This window comes from Cricetulus griseus, chromosome 5 (assembly GCF_003668045.3).
Source record: "Cricetulus griseus strain 17A/GY chromosome 5, alternate assembly CriGri-PICRH-1.0, whole genome shotgun sequence".
Taxonomy (NCBI): domain Eukaryota; kingdom Metazoa; phylum Chordata; class Mammalia; order Rodentia; family Cricetidae; genus Cricetulus; species Cricetulus griseus.
The window spans coordinates 38,201,266-38,227,115 of NC_048598.1; the positions used below are offsets into that span (position 1 = coordinate 38,201,266).

General features: G+C 39.6%; 2 protein-coding genes across 4 annotated transcripts in view; one reads left to right on the top strand and one right to left on the bottom strand.

Moving 5' to 3' along the window:
- The window catches only part of Dhx9 (DExH-box helicase 9), a 32,274-nt gene extending 16,983 nt beyond the window's left edge, over positions 1-15,291 (top strand). For all 3 annotated transcript variants that reach the window (XM_027417360.2, XM_035445031.1, XM_035445032.1), the window contains 14 exons: positions 1,617-1,773; positions 3,365-3,465; positions 5,339-5,552; positions 5,673-5,767; positions 6,014-6,087; positions 7,981-8,133; positions 9,552-9,712; positions 10,564-10,675; positions 10,869-11,030; positions 11,122-11,249; positions 12,164-12,393; positions 12,488-12,603; positions 12,990-13,190; positions 14,291-15,291. In XM_027417360.2, the coding sequence (XP_027273161.1) occupies positions 1,617-1,773; positions 3,365-3,465; positions 5,339-5,552; positions 5,673-5,767; positions 6,014-6,087; positions 7,981-8,133; positions 9,552-9,712; positions 10,564-10,675; positions 10,869-11,030; positions 11,122-11,249; positions 12,164-12,393; positions 12,488-12,603; positions 12,990-13,190; positions 14,291-14,984 (2,598 nt within the window). In that variant the 3' untranslated portion in view covers positions 14,985-15,291. The remainder of the gene's footprint in view (positions 1-1,616; positions 1,774-3,364; positions 3,466-5,338; positions 5,553-5,672; positions 5,768-6,013; positions 6,088-7,980; positions 8,134-9,551; positions 9,713-10,563; positions 10,676-10,868; positions 11,031-11,121; positions 11,250-12,163; positions 12,394-12,487; positions 12,604-12,989; positions 13,191-14,290) is intronic.
- Positions 15,292-17,276: 1,985 nt separating this feature from the next.
- The window catches only part of Shcbp1l (SHC binding and spindle associated 1 like), a 28,790-nt gene continuing 20,216 nt past the window's right edge, over positions 17,277-25,850 (bottom strand). Inside the window, exons 7-10 of the mRNA XM_027417361.2 lie at positions 24,834-24,987; positions 22,749-22,999; positions 21,249-21,371; positions 17,277-17,557 (exon numbers count right to left, since the gene is read on the bottom strand). Coding sequence (XP_027273162.1) covers positions 17,306-17,557; positions 21,249-21,371; positions 22,749-22,999; positions 24,834-24,987 — 780 coding nt within the window. The 3' untranslated portion in view covers positions 17,277-17,305. The remainder of the gene's footprint in view (positions 17,558-21,248; positions 21,372-22,748; positions 23,000-24,833; positions 24,988-25,850) is intronic.

The following is a 25,850-nucleotide window of genomic DNA, read 5'->3' on the forward strand; positions in this document are numbered from 1 at the left end:
TAGGATTAGTTTTCCTTTGTATGTGATACTGTGCTTTTGGCAAAATGTTGGTGGGTATTGGTAGGTTATTTCAGATGCTAAAAATCATCATGGGAAACAGGAAAATGAAAATTTTATTTCTCACCTTTGCCTTGGGTGCTTGGCAAGTCAGTATAGTTTTATTATACAATTGTAGGAATTGAAGTTTGATATTGAAATACACAATTTTTAAAGATCCTATTGATACAAGAAAAAGTGTGTCCACATAGTTTGGTCATTCAAACTATCCCAAGTTGCTATTGGAATCTAGGAGTTACTCTTGGTTTTCTTTTTAAAACAGGGTCCTCAACATAGATTGGCCTCTGATTTTGAACAGTCCTGTTGCCTTAGCTTCCCTAGTCATTTATTAAAAGTATGAACAAGTACACCCAGATGTTTTAGTAGAGACTTAACTATAGTGTTGACATACTAGTGTTAAAGAGTTAAAATTAATGTCTGGAATAATACCATGGATAGTTATTCTACTTTAAAGGTGTTAAACCTCATCAGATAGGCAGTATATCATACAATAAGAAATATAGGATGAATACTTTGAAGGAGAATCCTGTATCTTTTACATGGAAAACTATACCCAGATTAGAATAAACATTGTTCTAGATGAAAACCTAAACGAGTTTAATGTCTAATAAAAAGACATGCAAGGCGTGAACATAGCATCAAAAAAGAAGTAGATAATTTTCATAAAGAAAAGACTAAATGTCATAGATACCAAATCTCTAAAGGGATTGGTCTTTTAAGTTCTGACAAATTGGTGGGAGTGTTTTTGCCTTAACATAACTTGTTTTGTTGGTTTTTCAAGACAGAATTTGTATGGCCTTGGCTATCTTTGAACTCTCTCTGTAGACCAGGATATGCATACCTATATAGCACTGTTAGAAGTATATGTGTCTTAATGTTGCTGGATATCAGCATTTAGCTAAATAGCCATTCCTAGCATTTCAGTTACTGACTTGGTTGTTTGTGGGAGCTATTTCATTCACTGACTCCATACCCACCCCTAGGATACCTCTGTTCAAATTCCTTTCCTCTAGAGTCTTTTGAGATAGGCATGACATAAAAAGTATGGTATATATACAAAGCCTACATAGGGAGGACCCATAAATATAATGGTGGGTGATATGGCAGGCAATTTAAACATTATAAAACTAAGTTGTGGCTGTTACTTTATTTGAACTGATTTTTACCATGTTTCTAGTGAAAGTTGTGCATTTTAAACTTTACCTAAAGGTTTTTTTTTCCCCTCTTAAGCATGCAAGTACACATACAGAAACAGGAAAAAGCTGGTCAGTTGCTGGAAGCCCTAAGTTTGGTTTCCCAGCAGTATATAACACTAGGGATGGTAGTACATGCTTATAATCCTAGGCTTTGGAATTGGGAGAAAGAGGAATCAAGTCTAAGGTCTATAAGGTATAGTGAAGTCAATGCTATACTAAGATCCTTAACCACCCTATCTCATTAAAAATTCACTGTAATCTTAAACTGGTGTGTGAAACAATTTTCACTAATGTCTTATGACTATTAGAAATCTTAAAGGTGTATTTTGCTACCCCTTACAATTATTGTTCTTATTTCAATAGACTGACTTCCTTCTGGTAGTACTTCGTGATGTGGTTCTGGCTTATCCTGAAGTCCGAATTGTTCTTATGTCTGCAACTATTGATACCACCATGTTCTGTGAATATTTCTTTAATTGCCCCATCATTGAAGTTTATGGAAGGACTTTCCCAGTTCAAGGTAAATTATGTGGATATGATGGGAAGGAAGCTATGCATTTTCTTAATTTTGGCGATCACAGTGATAGTTTAAAAGACTGAAAACATGCCAGTATTGCCTCACAACCATCTGCAACCCCAGGGGATCCTCTGTGGATTTCCTAGGATACCATATGAATACAGGCTTAAAAAACAGGCCATTGATTTCTATGCTTTTGATAAAACTTTGACTATTATAAGAACATCTTGATTTTATTGAAGTAGCATTGCACAGCCCAATTGAGGAAATTAAATTTGCTAAGAGAGTCGACAATATTGTGAAATGTATTTGTGTGAGATGAATAGCCATGCTATGCTACATTGTTTTAATTAAAAAATAAATGGTGGGCCCAGCACCCATCTAAGCCAAATACTGTGACATAATCTTATTGTTTCTCAGGCTATGGGTTTCAAAGTTCTAATAATTGATGTACTTCAATACTGAAGAACTTTATAAAGAGATTAGTAGATAGTAGAGGGTAGGAATTAAGTTTCTTACAGATTATACTGTTGTTTTGGGTTAGTCTATGATCAACATGGTAAGCATGGAAGCAGGCATGGCATTGGGACAGCAGCTGAGTTGATGATTTAAAATTTTGATTAATCGGCCAAGGGTGGTGCCTCACGCCTTTAATCCCAGCACTCGGGAGGCAGAGGCAGGTGGATCTCTGAGTTCAAGGACAGCCTCCAAAGCTACAGAGAAACTTGATCAAAAATTTTGATCAACCTAGAATATATGAATTTTATTGAAATAACTTATTGCACAGTCCAGGTAAGGAAACGCAACTAACCCTAAGAGACTTAACAGTGTGATGAAATCAATAGCTGCCATGCCACTAAATTTTTTTTAATCTCTCCTAATCTGGGCAAAAGGCAGAGATGGGCACAGTTTGAGCAGAAAGCTAATGATGGTACTAGATTAAGTTTAATGTTTAAATTACAAATATACACTGAATAGAAAAGTGGCAATTACAGATTTCATGCAGAAACCTTATAAATAGTATGTGTACGTGGATTTCCTTGCCAATAAAATTTGACTACTACTCAGAGTGGACTTGATAGTAATATTTGTTCCTAAAGAGTGGACTTCTAAGTGGCAGGGGAGTACAACTTAATAGTGAATAAAATTGGTGGACATTAATTTATGTACCTTTGGTTTGCAGTCTTGGGTGGTGGCTTTATGGTTGAAGATACAGAATAGAGATTATAGAGTCACTTCTTGGTGTTTTAGAATATTAGGCACAGCATTGATTAGTGATCTTCAGTCTTTGCATTAACATCCTCCTGGGAGAGGATGATGGTATACACAGATTCCATGAAAGTTTGGTTTTAAAAAGTTGTATAAAGGGGAAACCCCAGCTGTCTTTGTAAGAATTATCTCAAATCTTGCAGAGTTTGATGGAATCATAATGTACTTTCTGTTGTTGAAATTTAACTGTAGGAATTTCTTATACTTGTGAAGCCTCAAGTTGATGAGGATGAAAGTAGTTTCAACTGTGGATTAGCAAATGAATTTGCAGTTGTGACATTTTATAAATTATCACGTACTTAACTAATGTGACTGTCCCTGACAGAATATTTTCTGGAGGACTGCATTCAGATGACCCAATTCATTCCTCCTCCAAAGGACAAGAAGAAGAAAGATAAAGAAGAGGATGGTGGTGAAGATGATGATGTAAGTCGATTCCTCAGCACATCTACAGGAATGAGGAATGTTCATTGTGAGAATATTTGGAGAAGAAAATAAGTACTTTAAAGTATAGTATTAATTGGCAATGCATTGTCCTTTAAAAATTAATTGTGATATTCTTAGGTTAATGACTATTACTACACAGGTTATATAATTTCTGGCATAAAAGTCTTAGAACGCCTTTTCTAAAGACTCAGTCCTTTGTATTGTGTTTTTGTGTATCGGAGTACTAACTTCAGGTTTTTTTTTTGGTTTTTTTTTTTGTTGTTGTTGTTTTGTTTTTTTTATCTCACTTATCTATGGCCTCCTGGTCTTTTCAGGGTACCAGTGCCTATAGCCAATGAACCTCACAGAATCTTGTCCCAACCCAATTTGCTGTTCTGGGTATTGGTTTAAGCCAGGTTTTTCCACTTGGTAGACAAGCATGTTACCATAGATGGTTTTTAGATTTATACATTTAAAAGAAAATTTACATATTTGTGATGTTTGCCAGGGAGAGAAATCAGAAGACAACTCTCAGGGAGTGTCTTCTCCATTCACACTGGGTTCTGGGGATCACATTCAAGTTGTCTAACTTGTGGCAGGTACAGTTACACTTCCTTGCCAGTTATGTTTTCGGTTGAGACAGGGTTTGACTTCCAGGAAGATTTTGAACTTGTGGTGTGGTTCTCCTTTGTACTCCCAGATACCAGTTCTGACTGATCTATATTGTGACAACCAGAAATGTAGAAGTTTGACAGGGTTTCACTGTGGCTTTGGAGCCTATCCTGGCACTCCCTCTGTAGACCAGGATGGCCTCGAATTCAAAGACATCCGCCTGCCTCTGCCTCCCGAGTGCTGGGATTAAAGGTGTGGGCCACCAACTCCTGGCCTTAGGATAAGAATTTGAATTAAGATTTTCCATATTCAAAGCTAGACTGGGTTACAAAGGGGAATATGTGAATAATTAAAACTAAGCAGGTCGGGAAGACAGTTTCTGTAGTTTTCAAAAAAAATTAGGAAACTAATTAGAAGCATCACAGAATCATACTTAAAAGTTTTAAAGGCATAAATGGCTCATACTTTTAATCTCAGGGGGTGAAAAGGTAGACCGGTCTATATTCATGGATATCAGTCTTTTTCTGAAGATTTGCTTCCAGAGACACAGGAGCTAGAGCTCAAATTACAGATGGTTATAAGCTACCTGATGTGGGTGATAAATGAACTTGGGTACTTGCATGCCCGAAATTGTTTTGTCAGACTCTGTTTTTAGAGACAGGGTTTCTCTGTACCAGCCCTGGCTGAAATTCACTACCATAGATCAGCCTGACCTTGAACACAGATCCACATGTCTGTTCTGCCAGGCTTTCTTTTGGAAGACAACCAGCTCCCAAACCATGATGTGGAGACTTAGTAAATATTAGTTAGGAATGTTTGTCTTTACCTCCTGTTTGTTTCTTACTAACTCTTAGATCTGTTTGTCTTATGCTTTCATTGGGCCTTTTTACATTTCCTTTCCTTTTCTATGTCCTATTCAGTCTGAATGGCTGGCTGACATTAGGTGTTCTCTCTTGTGCAATTTCTCCTCCTCTTCAGATTCCTATTTATTATCTTGCCTGCCTAGCTATTGGCCATTCAGTTTTTTAATTAGACCAATCAGGTGCCTTCAGGAGGCAAGGAGAGACAGTGTCATTAAATGTAACATACCTTTACACAGTTAAAGTAATATTCTACTTTATGTATTGATCTCTTAATGAAAGTATGACTCTACCCTAGAGATAAGCAATATTGCTAGATATTACTTGCCTAGAAAAACTAAGTCTAAGAGATTAGAGCTATAATAATTATGGCAAATAAACTGCTTTCCCCTTTCTTGCAGGCAAATTGCAATCTAATATGTGCTGATGAATATGGGCCAGAAACAAAGTTGAGCATGTCCCAATTGAATGAAAAGGAAACTCCTTTTGAACTCATTGAAGCTCTCCTTAAGTACATCGAAACCCTTAATGTTCCTGGAGCTGTGTTGGTCTTTTTGCCTGGCTGGAATTTGATTTATACTATGCAAAAACATTTGGAAAACAATTCACATTTTGGTATGATGATGAATATTTTTACTTTTTTCCTGGCTAATATGTTGCTGTGTTTCAATGAGTATGTGTAATGGAGAACAGTATTTTAACTTGGTCTTACTTCTTATCCTTTCTGTATTGTAGGAAGTCATCGGTATCAGATTCTACCTCTGCATTCTCAGATTCCTCGGGAGGAACAGCGTAAAGTGTTTGATCCAGTACCAGATGGAGTAACCAAGGTAAAGAAGGCGTTTCAATGAGATCAGATAAACATTCAGAGAGCTAGAATATATATAATATATATATATATATATATATATATATATAATATATATATCACTTTCTTAGCTTGAGAGACTTTTCTTTTTACTCCTGTTCCTGAAATGCCTTGTATTGTGTGGTTGAATGATTCTCTGAACATTGGTGTGTTCATAAGTGGCATGTTTTCTGTGGTGTAATTTTTCTTTTAATTTTTCTTTTTGCAGGTTATTTTGTCCACAAATATTGCTGAAACAAGCATCACCATAAATGATGTTGTTTATGTTATTGACTCCTGCAAGTAAGTTCCTAGGGAATTAGTCTTTTGAGTGTATTAGCAGCTGACAAACTTTATCAATTAACCTTTTGTTAAATTTTCTTTTTAATGAGGTTTTATGTGTGTCAAGTGTTATGTCTGTACTAGTTGTGTGCCTGGTAGCCTTGGAGGCTAGAAGAGTGTATAAGGTACCAAAGAATTGGGATTGCAGATGTGTGAGCTGCCCTGTGGTGCTGAGAACTGGTCCTCAGGTCTTCTATAATACATACCCCCACTGACCAGCCCCTAATTGTGTTTCTCTTAAGGCTATTTGACTGTAGTCCAGGATCACCTCTGACTTGAGGTTTTTCTTATTCAAGTACTGGGGTTACTGTACTGCAGCTTCCGCCATCACACCTAGACTTTAACTTACCAAGGTTTACGCTTTTATACCCACACAAATGCCATGTGTGATTTCAGAGTACAGACAGCCAAAGTTTATCACTAACTTCTGACTTCATGTCAAAGGATTTACTTATTTATTCATTAGTTGTTTCCACAATGAACCTTTTATGCTCATTTTGTATATAAATACAGCAATTACTTAGCATGAGACAAGTAGTCTACTCGAAAAACATTCCTTTAAGAAGTTAGAACACTGCAGCCTGGTATTAACGGCATCTGTCAATCTTGCTTAAATAGTGCAACCCAGCCTCAAAAACTAAAAACTTATACCTATAATTGAGCCTTGGTCTATAGGTAGAGCCCAGCAATTTTGTAGAGGGCTGTAAAGAAAGCCTGCTTAGAGCTGGCTGTTAGTATTTAGGCATTTGTACTGACCTGTCATTGGAGTTCTGACAAGATACACCCTCAGTGGATGATGCTAAGAACATCACCTGTGCCTATTCGATATGTCCCCTCTTATTAAAATGGCCCTCCCCATCTCCCACTCTCTCTTTCTCCCCCACCTCTTTTTACTCTCTCCCACTGCAACAGTCCCTGAAGGTGAGTCTCTTCCTTCCCCTTTCCCCCTTTTACAATCCTTTTCCCCTAAAAAAAAAAAAACCCTTTCTCTTGGCATATTTCTCTCTGGAGCTCTGCTTTTAAATTACAATACCTGTTGTACTTTTATTTCTGAATACAAGTGTGTCATGTGGAATTTAATTTGCCAATAGCTATTTTACCCAACACTAACAGCATTTTTAGTCTCAGTCACATAGTCATGTGTACCAATTGTTACAAATTTGAAGAATTTTACGATTATTTGTGAATTCAAACACGCCATGTAATCATTTTTGTTTGGGGTCCAATTTGACTTCAGCTCCGCCCTCCCCTATACTCAATCCTTACACATGCCAGCTAGGTACCCTATTGTTGAAGTATAGTCACAACACTGTTAATGTTAAGAACGAGTTTTGGACTTTATTTTAAGCTTACTATCGTAGAGGACAGTGTTCTTTTTTTTTGTCAGGGTCTCACAGTTGTTCAGAAATGGCCTGGAATTCACTCTGTAGACGACACAAGCTTTTAGCATGTGATCCTCCTGGCTCAGCCTACCAAGTAGCTTGAAAGATAAGCCTGGACCACTAGACTTGGCTTATATTTGAACTTTTGGGGGTGTGGGGATTAAAGGTGTGCGCCACCAACGCCCAGCTACATTTGAGCATTATTAATGCACATGTGAAAGAGTCACTGTCCTCTAAGCACACCTTATTTTCTTCCTTATTTTCTGAGATAAGGTCTGTCACTGACTGAGCTTAGAACTCACTAGCTGACTTCTAGGATTCAGTTAATCTCACTTCCAGCATGTCATAATTTTGCTTAGTTCAAGTGGACAGATAATGTTATGTCTTTAAATGGATTGGGAGGTCAGAGAACATAATAAAATTGGTCGTTTATTACGTGTTCTGTCTCTGATAACTACTTTTTCCTATTCAGACAAAAAGTGAAACTCTTTACTGCTCACAACAATATGACCAACTATGCTACTGTATGGGCATCAAAAACAAACCTTGAGCAGAGGAAAGGACGAGCTGGCCGTGTACGACCTGGGTTCTGCTTTCATCTTTGTAGTCGAGCTCGTTTTGACAGGTAAAGTCTCTCTCTCATTTGGGATTGGCCTTATATAGAAGTAAGTGAACAACTTGGAGAAAATTCATTTGGGTTCTTGCTCATTGAGCTGCCTTGATAGTCCAGTGAGATATGTTTTTAAATAAAGATGGGCATTATTCTTAACCTTATATATATTAGCCAGCCTCCGCCCTTACCCTTTCCATTAACTCCATGCCTATGTGTCTTCAGTAAGGTATATTTAAGCTGGAATAATGGGATTATAGTGAGACTGAAAACAAATGAGAAGTTGCCAGTGTTGGTTTATTTAATAAAAGGATTTGTGGACATCAGTTACATTGCTTTTATCAGTTTTTTGCTTTTTTGTTGGTTGTGGGCCGGAGACAGGGTCTCACCCTGAAACTGGCTGGCCTTGAACTTAAAGATGTGCCTGCCTTTACTGTCTGAGTGCTGAGATTAAAGACCTTCTGGTAAAACCACTTACCAATTTTTGATGTTTTCAGTATTGAGTGAGGGTTCTTTCTCTAGTGTGGTAAGTCCTATTTCCTGGTATTTTGTTTTTTGGGTTTTTTTTTGTTTGTTTTGTAAACATTAGGGTTTTAGAGTTATAATCTCATGTGCAATCAGTTGTTTGAGGTTTTTTCAGAGCCCTGGCTCTCCTGGAACTCATTCATTAAACCTGGCTAAACTCAGAGATTCACCTCTCTTTGCCTCCCAATGTTGGGATTGAAGTTGTGTGCCACCACTGCCCAAATCCAATGAGTCTTCATCATGCCATTTTTTTATTAGAAACACTTTAAATTAGAAATGTGGACTTTCTAGTTTTTCGAGCTAGGGTTTCTTTAACATTTTTATTTCTCTATTTATGTATTTAGTATGCTCTTCTGTCTGCGTGTAGTCTGGCAAGCCAGAAGAGAGCATCAGAGTGCTAGGAATTGAACTCAGGAGCTATAGAGAGCAATCAATGCTCTTCACCTGGGTGTTTTTGGTTTTTTTGTTTTGGAGTTTTTTTGTTTGTTTTTATATTGAGTTTACTGTGTAACTTGTCAGATTGGTCTGGTGATGGAGTTACCATGAAATGCATGTAACATGTTTCCAAGACTAAGTTGTGTGGGTTTTTAGTTTAGTTGGTTTTCTTTTTGTTCAGGTCAAGGTTTCTCTGTGTAGCTTTGGAGCCTGGCCTGGAATTCACTGTGTAGTACAGGCTGGCTTGAACTCAGAGAGATCCACCTGACTCTGCCTCCTAAGTGCTGGATTAAAGGCGTTAGCCATCATTGCCCAGCCCAGGGCTAAGTATTTTGGTCGGCCCTGGGAGCCTTTGGGGGTAATATAGACAAAGGATTTGTATTATGTCACCTTTTGTTGCACTTGACACTATTTATGCTTGTCATTGTATGCATAGGTGAGGATTGTTCTCTTTCTGCTTCTCTAAATATTAGACTGGAAACCCACATGACACCAGAGATGTTTAGAACACCATTACATGAAATTGCTTTGAGTATAAAACTTCTGCGCCTGGGAGGAATTGGCCAATTCCTTGCAAAGGCGATTGAACCTCCACCTTTGGATGCTGTAATTGAAGCAGAGCATACTCTTAGAGGTAAGTGCTACCTTAGGCTATCTTTACCTGACAATTCTTATTTTACAAGTATGTCAGATGAAGATAGACTTGGTAGAGCCTTAACTAAAGGCTTCTTAGCTAGTGTCACAATTTTCATGAGCTTGAAGGATGAAGGAATGGAGTATACATACGAGTTTCATTTAGAAAACACAGAATGCTACGTCTCAGGAATCAGTGCACAGATTACTATTTTGAGACAGCGTTTCTCTGTGAAATAGTCCTAGATGTCCTGGTCACTCTGTAGACAAGGCTGGCCTAGATAGAGCTTAGATCTGCCTGTTTCCCAAGTGCTAGAGCATCAAAGGCGTGTGCCACCACCATCCAGCCATAGATTACTCTTAGACCTGTATTTAATATTATAGTGATGTCTTAGAGCTTTGATTTTTTTTTCTTTTTTTAATTAGATGTGTGGGTGCTCAATGCTGATGCTGTTACTGTATTTCTGGTTCCCATTTGCCTAGAACCTAGTTTTATAACAGTCCTTTTGTATTTCATATACCAATATTGAGGTTTTTTGTTGTTGTTGTTTTTTGTTTTTTTGTTTGTTTGTTTGTTTTTGCTTTTTTGAAACAGGGTTTCTCTGTGGCTTTGGAGGCTGTCCTGGTACTAGCTCTTGTAGACCAGGCTGGTCTCGACAGAGATCCACCTGCCTCAGCCTCCCGAGTGCTGGGATTAAAGGCGTATGCCACCAACGCCCAGCAAGTTGTTTGCTTTTAACTGAATTGCTTGCTCTAGGCATTTGACATTAATTTTGACTCTTGCTTTGACACTTGATGGAACATTAACATACTTAATGACATTATCACTCACAAATAAGTATTTTCCCACAGAACTTGATGCTTTAGATGCCAATGATGAGTTGACTCCTCTGGGACGTATTCTGGCTAAACTCCCCATTGAGCCTCGTTTTGGAAAAATGATGATAATGGGGTGTATCTTCTAGTAAGTTTCTTTTCTTGTTGGCAGTTAAGAGGTGGGAAGGATTTCATAAAAGGAAGGTGGGCTGGTGAGGAAAAAACTTAAGGTAAATGTTAGTTAATGTTATGGGCTTATTAGGAAGTTCTTTGTAGTTTAGTGCATATAAGCAGTATCCTAGCCAAAAGGGGGTTCAATTAATTTTTTTTTTTTCCCCCAGTGTGGGAGATGCTGTTTGTACCATCTCTGCTGCTACCTGCTTTCCAGAGCCCTTCATCAGTGAAGGAAAACGTCTGGGCTACATTCACCGGAATTTTGCTGGAAACAGATTTTCTGATCATGTAGCTCTTTTATCAGTATTCCAAGCCTGGGATGATGCTAGGTATGGACTTAAGGCAATTACTGTAAGAATTCAATGAATTCAAAAGCTTGCTGAGCCTTTGAGAATGAATGCTTTTTCTGTTTTGTTTTAGGATGAGCGGAGAAGAAGCAGAAATACGATTTTGTGAGCAAAAACGACTCAATATGGCTACACTAAGAATGACTTGGGAGGCCAAAGTACAGCTTAAAGAGATTCTAATTAACTCTGGCTTTCCAGAAGGTAAGACCTCTGATTGAGAATTCAAAGATAGACAGCCTGAACTAGTTAGTGTATAATAGCCTTTCTCAAATACAGGAAAATAAGATACTTTGTGCAGTCATAAACTGCATGTGCTTTGATGGCAGAGTACTTAGAGTAGTCTCCAGATATTTGTCTGAATGTAATATAGTTCTATGATAAAACACAAATCCAACTTGCTATTGCAGTAGTAAGTTTGAATTTGTTTTTTCTTTTTTATTTATTTACATGCAGTTCTGTCTGCATGTATCCCTGCATGCCAGAAGAGGGCACTAGATCTCATTACAAATGGTTGTGAGCCACCATTTGGTTGCTGGGGATTGAATTCAGGATCTCTAGATGAGCAGTCAGTGCTCTTAACCTCTGAGCCATCTCCAGCCCCCTGAATTTGTCTTTTCTAAGTAGATTAAATTTTGTGAGCTGGAGAATATATTTGTTAGTACCATAAAGTAGAATTTTAAAAGATTACAAATTGAATTCTTTGTAAACTGACTTTTTTCCCAAAAATCAAAGGAAAGGGGGAAACATTTTTGCATTTTAGGAAGGATATAATAATCTTGAGCTGAAGCAACTATAGCTAGAAAAACTAAGTTTAAATTAGGTTCATTCAAGTAAATCTGGAATTGAGGTAAATTGAGTAAATCACATTGTGGTTTGGTTTTTCCATTTGGTAATAAAAGTTTTCCTAAAGTTGGCTGAAAATAGCCTTCATTTGGATTGTTGTTTTCATCTTTTCTGCTGGTAAAAGAATAGTGGATATCTTTGGTAACAGAAATGCTCCTTAAACTTGATTTGTGTAGGGAAAGTTCTGAGTAAGTTGTCAAGGGACTTAGCAGAGCCATAATACTATGTCTCTTCCTAATTGTTAAAAACTGTTTCTCTAAATTTTTTAACAGATTGTTTACTGACACAAGTGTTTACTAACACTGGGCCAGATAATAACTTGGATGTTGTTATATCTCTGCTGGCCTTCGGTGTGTACCCCAATGTATGCTATCACAAAGAAAAGAGAAAGATTCTTACCACTGAAGGGCGTAATGCACTCATCCACAAATCATCTGTGAACTGTCCTTTTAGCAGCCAAGACATGAAGTACCCATCTCCCTTCTTTGTTTTTGGTGAAAAGGTAAGAAGATTGGGAAGTCTGAAGATTCTTTATACTCAGGACATACCTAATTACCTGTCATGTGTGACATTTTGCCATTTTTCTTAATTCACAGATACGAACCAGAGCCATCTCTGCTAAAGGCATGACCTTAGTAACCCCCTTACAGTTACTTCTGTTTGCCTCCAAGAAAGTCCAGTCTGATGGGCAGATCATATTTATAGATGACTGGTACGTGCTTTCAATTGTGAACTCCAAACTGAATTTTTAGAATTGAGTTGGTTTATTTTGTTTGTTTGGTTTTTTAGAATTCAACTCATAATTTTGAAGTAGGGCAGGATTTCATTGTTACTTTAATGTCTATTTATAATGTATTTTCTTGGAGAGTTGCAAATCTTGTGTTCTGGTTCATCATAAACAGTTACAGGATGTTTTAGAAGCTTAATACTGGTTATTCATACTTTTACATAGGTTTGAGGATATCTAATTCTATTAAAATAAGCAGTTTATTTATGCCAGGAATTAACACATAAGTTGGGTGAGCATTTTGACAAATAGTCATCTATCTTTTTCTGTGTGTAGTCTTAGTTTTTATGTCTTATTTCCCTTCATTTTAGGATCAGACTGCAAATATCACATGAAGCTGCAGCATGCATCACAGCCCTCCGGGCGGCCATGGAAGCTCTGGTTGTTGAGGTGTCCAAACAACCAAATATCATCAGTCAGTTGGACCCTGTAAATGAACATATGCTGAACACAATCCGTCAAATTTCTAGGCCCTCAGCTGCTGGTATCAACCTTATGATTGGAAGTGTACGGTGAGTACCTAGTTAAAATTATGTCTCTAGTTTTTGCAGAATTACAGTTATTAAAGTTAGTTGGTAGAGTCCTACGTAGGTTCAGATTATAAGTAAACTTTAATCCTAGCACTAGGTAGGCAGAGGCAGGGGGATCTCTGAGTTCGAGGCCAGCCTGATCTCTAGAGCGAGTGCTAGGATAGGCTCCAAAGCTACACAGAGAAACCCTGTCTCAAAAAAAAAAAAAAAAAAATGGAATTTAGTTGACCCAGAACAAAAGGTTTCCTTTGGCTTATGTTAATCTGTGCCACCTATTACAATTAAAGCCCAAAAGAATAGAACAAATCAAGTGTCCTCTAGGTCAGAATATGTTGTAATCTAGATGATGATGCACTTTCCACAATACTCCTTTCTCAAGTAAAAAGGACAGTAGTATTTAATGTGGGTCATCTTTAAGAAATAGGAAATTGCTCCTCATAAAATACTTTTATTTGCTTAATGCCCCCCATATTCATAACAAATACAAATTTTACATTGGATGCTTATGTTCTCACTTAGGCTTGTTTTAGTATTTTAAGTAATCATTTGTGAAGTTGTGGACACACTGATTATTAAATTAGTATACTTATGGCTTTAATATGCTGCTAATTTACATATTATAGTATACAAATATACAGAAAGTCTTTTGGGTCTTTGCTTCTAATTTTTATTTGCTTCTAATTTTAGTATAGCCGAAGAAGTGTTAATGCACTTTTCATTCTGGCTTCTTTAACATGCGTAAGAAAAGACCTGTAGGAGTCAGACATAGAGAAAGGACTTTAGTGGGTGTAATTTCTGAGGAGTTTCCACTAAAGACATTTTTCAAAGTTGATGTAGGGGGGAATACTTGTTAACAAATACAGTGAACTTAGAGCCATTTTGTACATTGCATGTTTTAATGTGGGTAATATTTATTTGCACTCTTTGGGAAAATTAAGTAGTAAAGGCACCGTTTGTTCCATACAGGTCTCATTATTTGGCCAAAATTAATTTACTGGGTTTAGTGTGTGCAAAGCTCTGGGTTCAATCCCCTGTACCATATACACAGCTAAAGTGATGGGTTGTTGTCTTGCTTTTCCTAGGTATGGCGATGGTCCACGACCTCCCAAGATGGCCCGATATGATAATGGAAGTGGATATAGAAGAGGATATGGTGGCGGGGGAGGATATGGGGGGGGAGGTGGATATGGTGGTGGCTATGGTAGTGGAGGCTTTGGAGGAGGCTTTGGAAGTGGTGGAGGGGGAGGTTTTGGAGGTGGCTTCAACAGTGGTGGTGGTGGTGGCTTCGGTAGTGGTGGGGGAGGCTTTGGCAGTGGCGGGGGTGGCTTTGGTGGTGGGGGAGGCTTCAGTGGGGGAGGGGGTGGCTTTGGTGGTGGCAGAGGCGGCAACTTTGGAGGTAGTGGAGGCTTTGGAAGTGGTGGGGGAGGCTATGGTGGGGGAGGGGGTGGCTACGGAGGTGGTGGTAGTGGTGGGGGATATGGAGGAGGCAGTGGAGGCTATGGAGGTGGGGGAGGAGGTTATGGTGGTGGGGAAGGCTATAATATTAGCCCGAACTCTTATCGTGGAAATTATGGTGGTGGTGGGGGATATAGAGGAGGTTCTCAAGGGGGCTACAGAAACAACTTTGGTGGAGACTACAGGGGATCTAGTGGAGACTACCGTGGATCTGGTGGGGGCTACAGAGGATCTGGAGGTTTCCAGCGAAGGGGTGGTTATGGAGGTGGTTATTTTGGACAAGGAAGAGGAGGAGGGGGTGGGGGTGGGGGTGGATATTAAGACTTGTCAGAGCCTATGCATACAGTTTAAAAAATGCATGCTATGTGTTTTTTCAAGATGTTTATTTGCACCCAAAAAGTAAACCCATTTTCCACTTAATCTGTAGCTTATTGTAGTGTCAAACAAGGAAAAATGTAGACTAGTGATTTTGTTTATATTATGTAATGTAAAATATGACCTATTGTACAAGTATCATACCATACAGTTTGTATTTTTTCTTCAGGGGGTAAAGGCTTGCCTTTTAACTTAACTTGACATTTTCTTGGTTTTCATTTAATAGAAAATAAAGTATTACACTGAAAATTGGCTTTTGAGTTGGTCTTTTTTAAAGAATAATGTTTGATCCCACACTCCCCGACTTCCCTTAGGGCTCTCAGTGTATCTAGGAACTAACTGGTTTGCCTCAAGCCTCATGACCTGATGCTTGCTAGGCAAGGAAATCACAGATCTACAGGAAGGTTCCATTGTTTGAGGGAGATCACAATACAGCAGGATCCAAATTCAGTGACACTGCTAGCCACCATTTTGGGTGCGTTGATTGAGCACACTTTTTAAAAAACATCTTTCTCTGTGCATCCTTTAGGCATGTTTTCCCAATGAACTACATTCCCATCACAGCATAGGTGATTTTAGATTCTGTTAAAATGTCATCTCCATTTTTGTGTGTGTGTGAACATGGGCTTCAGCTATTTAATTGTATGTTAGATAAAACATTAAACATTAAAACTACTATATCCTGGCTGTCTTCAGCTTGCTCATAAAATATTTTAATTGAACCTGCACCAACTTTCCAGAGTCACCTTTTGCATGAGAATAAAGAACACCACTCATTCTTGGTTTTTCGAGACAGGGTTTCTCTGTGTAGATTTGGAGCCTATCCTGGCACTCACTCTAGAGACCAGGTTGGCCTCGAACTCAGAGATCAGCCAGCCTCTGGGATTAAAGGCGTGCGCCACCAATGCCCGGCTACCACTCACTCTTACCAAGCTGTATTAGCCACACTGAGTATCTGTATCATGGTGCTTCTGACTTTTCCACAGTGTAAAAACTGCTGTAAGAAGTAGGGTTTAGCTGTTGTGTCAAAGATGTGGGAAGGCCTGTGACACTGAATGATGTGTCCAAGTCGACCTAGTGAACTTTTTTTATTTCTGTGCTCACCTGAGAGTATGTTTGCAAGTGACCTCCAAAGTAGAAGTGACCATTGGACCTAGGCAGACATGGATGCTGGTAACTGAACCTCTTAATCACAGAGTCCTTAACCAGCACATCAAAAGTTTGTGGATGAGATGTCTTGTACAACTTAAAAGTCAATGCAAGCAAATGGCGAGAAATAACCTACAAGTGTATACACACAGTTTGGGGGGTACCTTCGGGTTTCTGTTGCTGTGGAAACTGGTCAAGTACAATTTGGGGATGAAAGGGTTATAAGCGAGGTCAGGGCAAGGACTGAAACAACCCACAGAAGAGCTGCTTACTGACATACTCAGTGCTTTCCTCTATCATCCAGGACCACCTTTCTGGGCTGGGCCCATCTACATCAATCATTAGTCAAATTGCTCCACAGTTTGCTACCTTGAAAAAAGATTTTCTCAGTTGAGGCGTCCTCATGAGTGACTTGCTTACCAACTTGATAAAACACTAGCCTACTCAAGGAGTAAAGTGTTATGTGTGAGGCTCAGGTTTTGGTCCCTGATGTACACAGAAAGATACAAGTTCTGTATTGTTGCTTATTGAAGAAGCAAGTCACACTGTATTTAACACTCCCTTGGCTGAGGGAAAAAAGAGGTGGAGGCAGAATAATGGTCCATTAAAGAATAGTCCTGGTCCTCAGAACTGTCACTACATACTTTATTATGGCAAGGCTCAAGGTTAAGGTCCGTACTAAGATGGGGAGATCATTCTGGACTATCTGGGTAAGTCTAATGGTCTTCAAAGTTGGGAAAGGGGAAAAAGGAATGTAACTCAGGCTGGCCTCAAACTCCCTTTTAGCCATGGCTTACCTTGAACTTCCTGGTCGTCCTATTTCCATATCCCTAGTACTGGGATTATAGGCACACACTACCACGCAGGGAACCCAGGGCTTTATGCATGCTAGGCCAGTACTTTACCTACTGACCTACACTTTCAGCTAAAGAGCAAATTCTATGGCATATGACTCATCTTAATAAAGCTCCAGTATCTCAAATAATACATCAAAGCAAATAATTCAATGAAAACACTTAAATGTTTTAATCTTTGAATTTAAACTAGAATTTCTGTCACATAAAAGAACCATTTATTACATTCCTGAACTATAAAATATGAACACCTATCCAGATGCTTTAGCCAGTGACTATCCTAATATCCCCCTTTAAATTTGCTTCTATCCTATTGTTGTTCATTTCCACATTCAGAGTTTGCATGACTTTGGAGAGCATTTTGTCATCTTTCTTATCTCCTGAAGCAGCACCTTTGTTGAGAGCTGCTTCGGCTACAATAAAGAACTGTTCCGATGGCTGAAGAATGCTCACTCCATAGCCATTGTTGTTGTAGATGTGATTGTTAGTCATCTTCAATTTGGGTGCTGGAAGAACCTGTTAAATTATTTGAGGAAATTAGCTGTTCAGAATTTTGATACAAAGAAAACAACTAAAAACAAGATGGCACTGGGACTTAACTCTGGAGTCACTAGGGTTTTTAAAGCTACGAGAGTTTGCTTCAGACAAATATATTCCTCGAATTCATCAACTTTATTACAAATGTGTATTATAGGGTTTTTTTGTGGTTTTATCCTAAACTGATAGGGGATGCAGCCTGATAACATCTACAACATGATAAAATTGGAAAATGATTTCAGATATGGTGACATGGAAATACAATAGGTCAATGGAACAGCCGTGACTTGCTAAGGACAGGCTGCTACTTAAGTAGAATGCTCTTTAACCATTTCTTTGAAGAACAATGATATATTCACTCATTTTTTTTTTTTTTTTTTTTTTTTTGTAGATACAGAGAAGTGTTTCAGGTGAAAGGTTAATGTGAACTACACAGGGCACCTGGAAGAGATCTAGTTTAATACATCACTGGAGTAAGGCTCAAGGATCTGCAGGGATTTTGTTGTTGAATTTTGTTTGCTATTGTACTTCGCAATCCTGCCTCTGCTTTCTGGAAGGATGCTGCAGTTCCAGCCACCGACCGTGCAATGTCAGTGCTGTGCTGTTCTATGGGAGCGGTGGGGTTGTGTTTTAATGAGTGACCAGCAATTTTAGTGTCACTTTGGACACAACAAAATTTCAGGCTTCATTCCACACTTACTGAATTGGTAACTAGGGTGGTACCTCTGCAAGAGTGGTTAAGAGTAGCCCTCCCACAAGCAAGTATTTTTGAACTGAAAATTAACTAACAGAAAAAATGGGGCTAGAGAGATGGTTTAGTGGTTAAGAGCACTGGTTGCTCTTCCAGAGCACCTGGGTTCAATTTCCAGAACCCACATGGCAGCTCACACCTGTCTGTAACTTCAGTTCCAGGGCTTCTGACAACTTCATACAGATAAACATGCAGGCAAAACAACACTGGTCAAGATTTTAAAAATGTGTTTTAAGATAATTTGATTTCAAAATTGATCTCCAAGTACCATTTTTCCTTATTGACCAGTTATCTGACTAACGTTAAACCCTGCAGAGGCACTGGTGGGATGGGTGGTCTGTTGCAGACTTATCTAAAACTCAAATCTGACTTTTTTTTTTTTCTTGAGATAAAGTCTTACCATGTAGCATCAGCTGATTGGAATTCACTGGTAGATCAGGCTGCCTCCCAACTAACAGACCCACCTGCCTTTGCCTACAGAGTAATGGGGTTAAAGGTGTGTGTCATCACACCTGGCCAAGAGTAGCCTTTATTCCTTTCCTTCCGTCCTCTATTTTCTCTCCCCACCCCTTCTTACTACCTTCCCATCCATTCTTTCCAAGAATGGGTCTCGACATACACACCTCTGGCTAGCCTGCTATTCGTTATGATATTCAGGCAGGCCTTGAATTCACACCAGTCTTGCTGCCTCAGCCTTTTGAATCAAAAGTGTTTCTTAATGTACTGTTCTCTTACTTTGCTTTGTGGTGGGGGAGTTGAGACACAATCTCATATATAACCCAGATGGGCTCCATTATGTAGCTAAAGATAATGTTGAACTCTTGACCTTCCTGTCTCTGCCTCCTAAGTTCTAGGATTACAAGTCTGCCCACAATACTCTTATTTGCTTTGCTTCCCAAAATGTATTGTAAACCTACCGAATGAAAAATCTGTAACAGCAAAGTCCACCTACTTTCTCACATTCAAAAGTACTTTATGCTTGGCCTAGGGGCCTGTGACCCCAGTTACTAAGAAGGCTGATGCAGGAGGACTGTAATTTGAGGCATAATTATGCTACAGAACCCCAGGCCAGCCAGGGCAACTGTCTTTTTTTTTATGATGGGGACATAATTTGATTTCAAAATTGATCTCCAAGTACCATTTTTCCTTATTGACCAGTTATCTGACTAACGTTAAACCCTGCAGAGGCACTGGTGGGATGGGTGGTCTGTTGCAGACTTATCTAAAACTCAAATCTGACTTTTTTTTTTTTCTTGAGATAAAGTCTTACCATGTAGCATCAGCTGATTGGAATTCACTGGTAGATCAGGCTGCCTCCCAACTAACAGACCCACCTGCCTTTGCCTACAGAGTAATGGGGTTAAAGGTGTGTGTCATCACACCTGGCCAAGAGTAGCCTTTATTCCTTTCCTTCCGTCCTCTATTTTCTCTCCCCACCCCTTCTTACTACCTTCCCATCCATTCTTTCCAAGAATGGGTCTCGACATACACACCTCTGGCTAGCCTGCTATTCGTTATGATATTCAGGCAGGCCTTGAATTCACACCAGTCTTGCTGCCTCAGCCTTTTGAATCAAAAGTGTTTCTTAATGTACTGTTCTCTTACTTTGCTTTGTGGTGGGGGAGTTGAGACACAATCTCATATATAACCCAGATGGGCTCCATTATGTAGCTAAAGATAATGTTGAACTCTTGACCTTCCTGTCTCTGCCTCCTAAGTTCTAGGATTACAAGTCTGCCCACAATACTCTTATTTGCTTTGCTTCCCAAAATGTATTGTAAACCTACCGAATGAAAAATCTGTAACAGCAAAGTCCACCTACTTTCTCACATTCAAAAGTACTTTATGCTTGGCCTAGGGGCCTGTGACCCCAGTTACTAAGAAGGCTGATGCAGGAGGACTGTAATTTGAGGCATAATTATGCTACAGAACCCCAGGCCAGCCAGGGCAACTGTCTTTTTTTTTATGATGGGGACATAATTTGATTTCAAAATTGATCTCCAAGTACCATTTTTCCTTATTGACCAGTTATCTGACTAACGTTAAACCCTGCAGAGGCACTGGTGGGATGGGTGGTCTGTTGCAGACTTATCTAAAACTCAAATCTGTGGGAGTATGCATACTAGTATGCATGACAGCTGAGTTCAGTCTTCATGGTGGGGGTGGGAGGGTATGCAGGAACTGGCTTGTTTCCCATCATCTATCGTTCACTATATTTTATTATGTGTAGGATTCCTTTTAAAATAGAAATAGCATTTGAACAAGATTCTTTCTATGTTAATACTTGTGATAGTATTTATTTTCAACTGGACAGAATTGCCAAGCCCCCAGCCATACCTATGAGGGATTATTTAGCCTCTGGTTATGTCAGTGAGGGATTATACTGACTGGGTTAATAGAGATGGGACCTCTCATCCTAAAAGGTGGCATCATTCCCTGGGGTTAGGTACTAGACTTCATAAAAAGGGGAAATTGAGCTGAACTTAGTAAGTATTCAACTACTCGTGATGGTGGATGCAGTGTGACCAGCTGCCTCTTGCTCCTACTACTTTGACCCTGCAGCAGCTTGACCCCCTGCTTCTACCCCCAACACACACACACACACACACACACACACACACACACACACACACACACACACACAGTGTATCCTTGAACTGTGAGCTAAATAAACCCTTTCTCTCCAGAGCTGCTTTTGTCATATTTTATCACAGCAACAGCAAAGGAAACTAAGACCCGACCTATCTAAAACTCTCTTAGAACAAGTCTCCAGTAAGAACTCAGACATGCCTTTAACCCCAGCACTCAGGAAGCAGAGGCAGGTAGGTATTTGTGCGTTTAAGGACAGTCTGGTTTATGTAGAGTTCCAAGCTAGCTGTGAGACCTGTCTCAAAACAGCAGAAAGCACTAAGACAATACCTTCATGTTAACACCACCTAAGGTGCTTTTGGAGCTGTCACTGGTTCGGAGAGTATTACAGTGATGAATCTCATTCCCTTCCAAAATGGCTATGCTCCCAGGATACAGTTCAACACCAGCACCCTGAAAATCAAAGCAAACACCACAAGTTACAAAAGGTTTCCACCTCCTGGGAGCAGGAATTACAAGTGTATGCCGCCATTCCTGACATATTTCCCACTTAAAAAAAACAACCCTATTTTTAACTCTGCATGCTGTTTATTGTGCACACACACTTATGCTTCATGCTGTGTATATGTGCATGCACAATTACTCTGCATGCTTGTCTATGTACACACACAATTATGATGCACGTTGTGTATGTGTGTACACACACTTATGCTGCATGCTTATGTGCACACACTTATGCTACACGCTATGTGTGCGCGCACATACTTAAGCTAACATGGGTGCTCACAGAATACAGAAGGTGGCGGCAGATCACCTGGAGCTAGAGTTACTGGTGGTTGTGAGCTGCCTGAAGTGGCTTCTGCAGAGGAGCTGAATTCATGTCCTCTGGGAGACAGAGCAGAGCATTCTTAGCCAGGAGGCATCTCTCTAGCCCTGTGTCCCACCTACTAAGATGAATTATTCTAGTTGTGTGGAAAGATGTAAACAGTTTTGGGGGGACTGTGGGGAAAAACACTTGTGTAAGCATGAGAACTTGAACCCACACCATAAGAACCGATGGAAGAGCCGGGCATGATAGCGTGCTATCGGTACAAGTCCAGTGCCTCTATGGTGATCCTGGAGGCAGAGAGGAGAAGATCTAGAGCAGTGGTTCTCAACCTCCCTAATGCTTCGACCCCTAACCATAAAATTATTTCATTGCTACTTCCTAGCTAAATCTGCTCTGCTATAAATCACAATGTAAATAAAGGTCTGATATTCGACTTCATGGGGTCTTGATCCACAGGTTGAGAACCACTGCCCTAGATGATCATATATCAGCTAGCCTGGTGGGTGCAGCAGCAGTGGTAGAAAGGGAGAAGCAACTCCTGAAAATTGACATATGCATGTACTTGAACACAAAGCGCACACACATGCATGTATACACACACAATAGTAATAAAAACAAGACAATTTTAATTACAACCTATTTCAAACAAGATAGAAGGCAAGGTGGTCCCTGTCATCCACACATGCTCCATGAAATGTATACACACACACTCAAACATGCACACGACTGTTATCATTTGGTTTTTTGTTTGTTTGTTTGTTTTTAAAGATTTATTTATTTATCATGTATACAGTGCATGCTAGAAGAGGGCACCAGATCACATTACAGACGGTTGTGAGCCACCATGTGGTTGCTGGGAATTGAACTCAGAACCTCTGGAAGAGCAGTCAGTGCTCTTAACCCCTGAGCCATCTCTCCAGCCCCTATCATTTGTTTTTAAGTTAAGATCACTCCAAGTTATTACTTACAGTAATATAAAGCTATAGTGTTTATGGAAATACCTGGGCACCAGTTATTTCACTGTCTGTGATTGTCAATGAAGCCCCTGTAAGAACACACACTCCTGTTCCTTCACATTTTAACAGGCAGTTTTCCAGAGTCAAGTGACCAGACTCTACCACCACAATGCCATCAACTGTCCCTTGTTGTATCAAAGAGAGCTGCATTAATTTCACATTATCCGCTTTGGATACCACAAAACTGTCGTGTGAAGGTTCAGAAGTAATCATAATTTCTTCTCTCTTTCCAACTCCTGATGCATAGAGACAAAAACAAATTAGTAACCTAAAAGTTTTAAATTCTTTACTCATTCACTTATGTGTCATTTCTGTTTATTTTCATCAAGTTTTACAAATAGACACATATATATCACATAAATACAAATATTCACTATTAACTAAATGGCTGTCTATAATGTGATCTTGTATACTCACACATGCATGCATGTGTGTAGTTGTGCTCACCTGTGCATGTTGAGGCCAGGGGTAAAGTCAAGTTCTTCCCCCACCACTTTCTACCTCAGGTTTTGAGAAATGTCCTATTCTTATACATGGAGTTCACTGTTTCAATTAGACTAACTGGCCAGTAAGTCCCCAGAGTCTATCTGTCTCCACTTCCCGAGCTCTGGGGTCACAGATGTACCCACTGCCTCTCCTACTTATGTGGGCACAGAGGAACCCCGGGAGCCTCATGCTTGTACAGTAAGTTCTTTATCCTCTGAGCCATCCCCCGACCCAAGCCTATAAAATAATATTAAGTTGATGCCTTGATGTTGAGATCTATGTTTATAATAGATAAAAATCAGTCTAACTACACTTACAATATTTACTCAATATACTCATCTCACAGATTATTTCCAATAACAACAACATAACAATTACAAAATAAAGTCTCACTCTTAGCCCAGGCTGTTCTGGAACTCACTCTGTAGCCCAGGCTGGCTTTAAACCCATGCCTCAGCCTTCTAGCGTTGGGATTACAGGCATGAGGCACAATACCCAGCCTCTAAATCTCATATGTTTTCATATTATCAACAACTGTGTGCAAAAGTCTAAGTAGTACAAACGCACTACATTTGAACTTGCTTTCAAAACTATAGTTAATTACCATAACAATGACTCCGAAGGTAAAGGCACTTGCTCTTGCTGCCAGCCTGTTCTCAGTTCTATCCCTAGGACTCACAAGCTAGAAGAAAAGAACCTAACCCTAGAATTTGCACACACACACACACACACACACACACACACACACCTTGGAATAGTCATACCAATAATTTGCTCAACCAAAGCAGTTGTTCAAAATTTAACATCAAGAAGGCTATATCTGTTTTAAAGTACTTATATAATTCTTTTTACTCAGATTGTTTGGTCAAATACTGTTATAGTGAAGATTTGTTTGAATTTTCAAAACTCATTGGTAGAATGCAAGTTCAATATTCTTTTCTTTTCACCAGACACTGGGATTAATCTTCTTTCAAAGTGAACAGGACACACACATTTTGGTAGAAATATGTATAGAAGGATAAAGAAAATGTGCTGGCTGGGCTTTGGTGGCGCACACCTTTAATCCAGCACTGGGGAGGCAGAGGCAGGAGGATCTCTGTGAGTTCGAGACCACCCTGGTCTACAAAAGCTAGTTCCAGGACAGCCTCCAAAGCCACAGAGAAACCCTGTCTCAAAAAACAAACAAAACAAAACAAAACAAAAAAGAAAAGAAAATGTGCTGACTGTTGGCTGGAGCTAGAGCACAGTGGTGGAGTGCTTGCCTAGGCAGGTGCAAGGCCCTGGGTTCAATCCCAAGTACTTCCAAAAAGGAAAATATGGTGAACCGCTGGGCATCATGGTACACCATGTATGTAGTTCCTGCCACTCACAAAGCTTATTTGGGAAAGGCCACTTGAGCCCAAAAGTCTGAGACAAGCATAAGCAACATGGTCTTTGCTGTAAAAGGCATATGGGAATTTCGAGAAAGATAAGCTGTTCTGGTTTCTGGGTGCTTCCTTAAATATTCTAGTACAGTTTGGCAAGTCTGTTGCTGTAAAACAAAAACAAAAACAAAAACAAAACTGCAAAGGACTGCTGGCTAACCCTTTATAGTGATGTCATCAGTCAGCAAAGCAAGATTTGCAGCTTGATATTCTCCTGGGAAAATAACTACTATATCTCCACTATAGCAATTGTCCAAAGCCAGATTCAAATCATCATGCTGCTGGAGAAGTGTGTCCGAAGACAAGTTCTTCACCTGAAAGAAACAGAAAGCAGTGTGTTTCAACAGCATGCCGCCCGTATACACTTCCTGGACACATCACATTCTCCTAAAGACTTACCTACATAATACATACTCATCCAGTGACAAGTACCAATCTATCAATAAATCAATGATGAAATCTTCATAATCACACATGATTATTCCTCCTCTATCAAGTGCTGGATATGGAGTACTGGCCAGAAGCCATTTTGAATATTCCATATTACCTTAAGCATCGAGATTAAATGAATGGCACCAGGTCATAGAGGTGTGCTGGCATCAAGCCTCGGATACAAGGCAAGTGACACTGGACCCTGTGCTTTCTTACCTACCAACTACTTCTGCTGCTACTGTCACCACCGCCTCATCTTCCTCCCTCCCCGTTCCCCTCCTTCCTGCTCTTTGTCATCATCTTTCTTCCCCCTCTTTAAATCGAAGTTTTCCCAAGAAGCCCAGGCTATCCTGGAACTTAAGATTCTGTTTCATGTTGAGATCAAGATGTGGTGATATATTACTTATGATTTATTAAAGCTTGCCTGAGAACTCAGAAAGCCATAGAAGCCAGTCACACATCTTTAATCCCAGCAGCCAGAAGGTGATGGTACACACCTTTAATCCTAGGACTCAGAATTAAGAGGTAGACGGATCTCTGAGAGTCCAAGGCCACCCAGATCTACACAAGATTGATCCAGTCCTAAAGAGAAATAGCTCTCACAAAGATGACCTCAGCACCTGGGATCACTTCCCTTTAATTCCAGCATTAGGGAGGTGTGTGAGACAGGAGCAAGGCCTCAGTATCAGGCATTCATTCTTCAGCCACACTGAGCAGAGGCAGCAGTTTGAGATTTGGTGAGGAA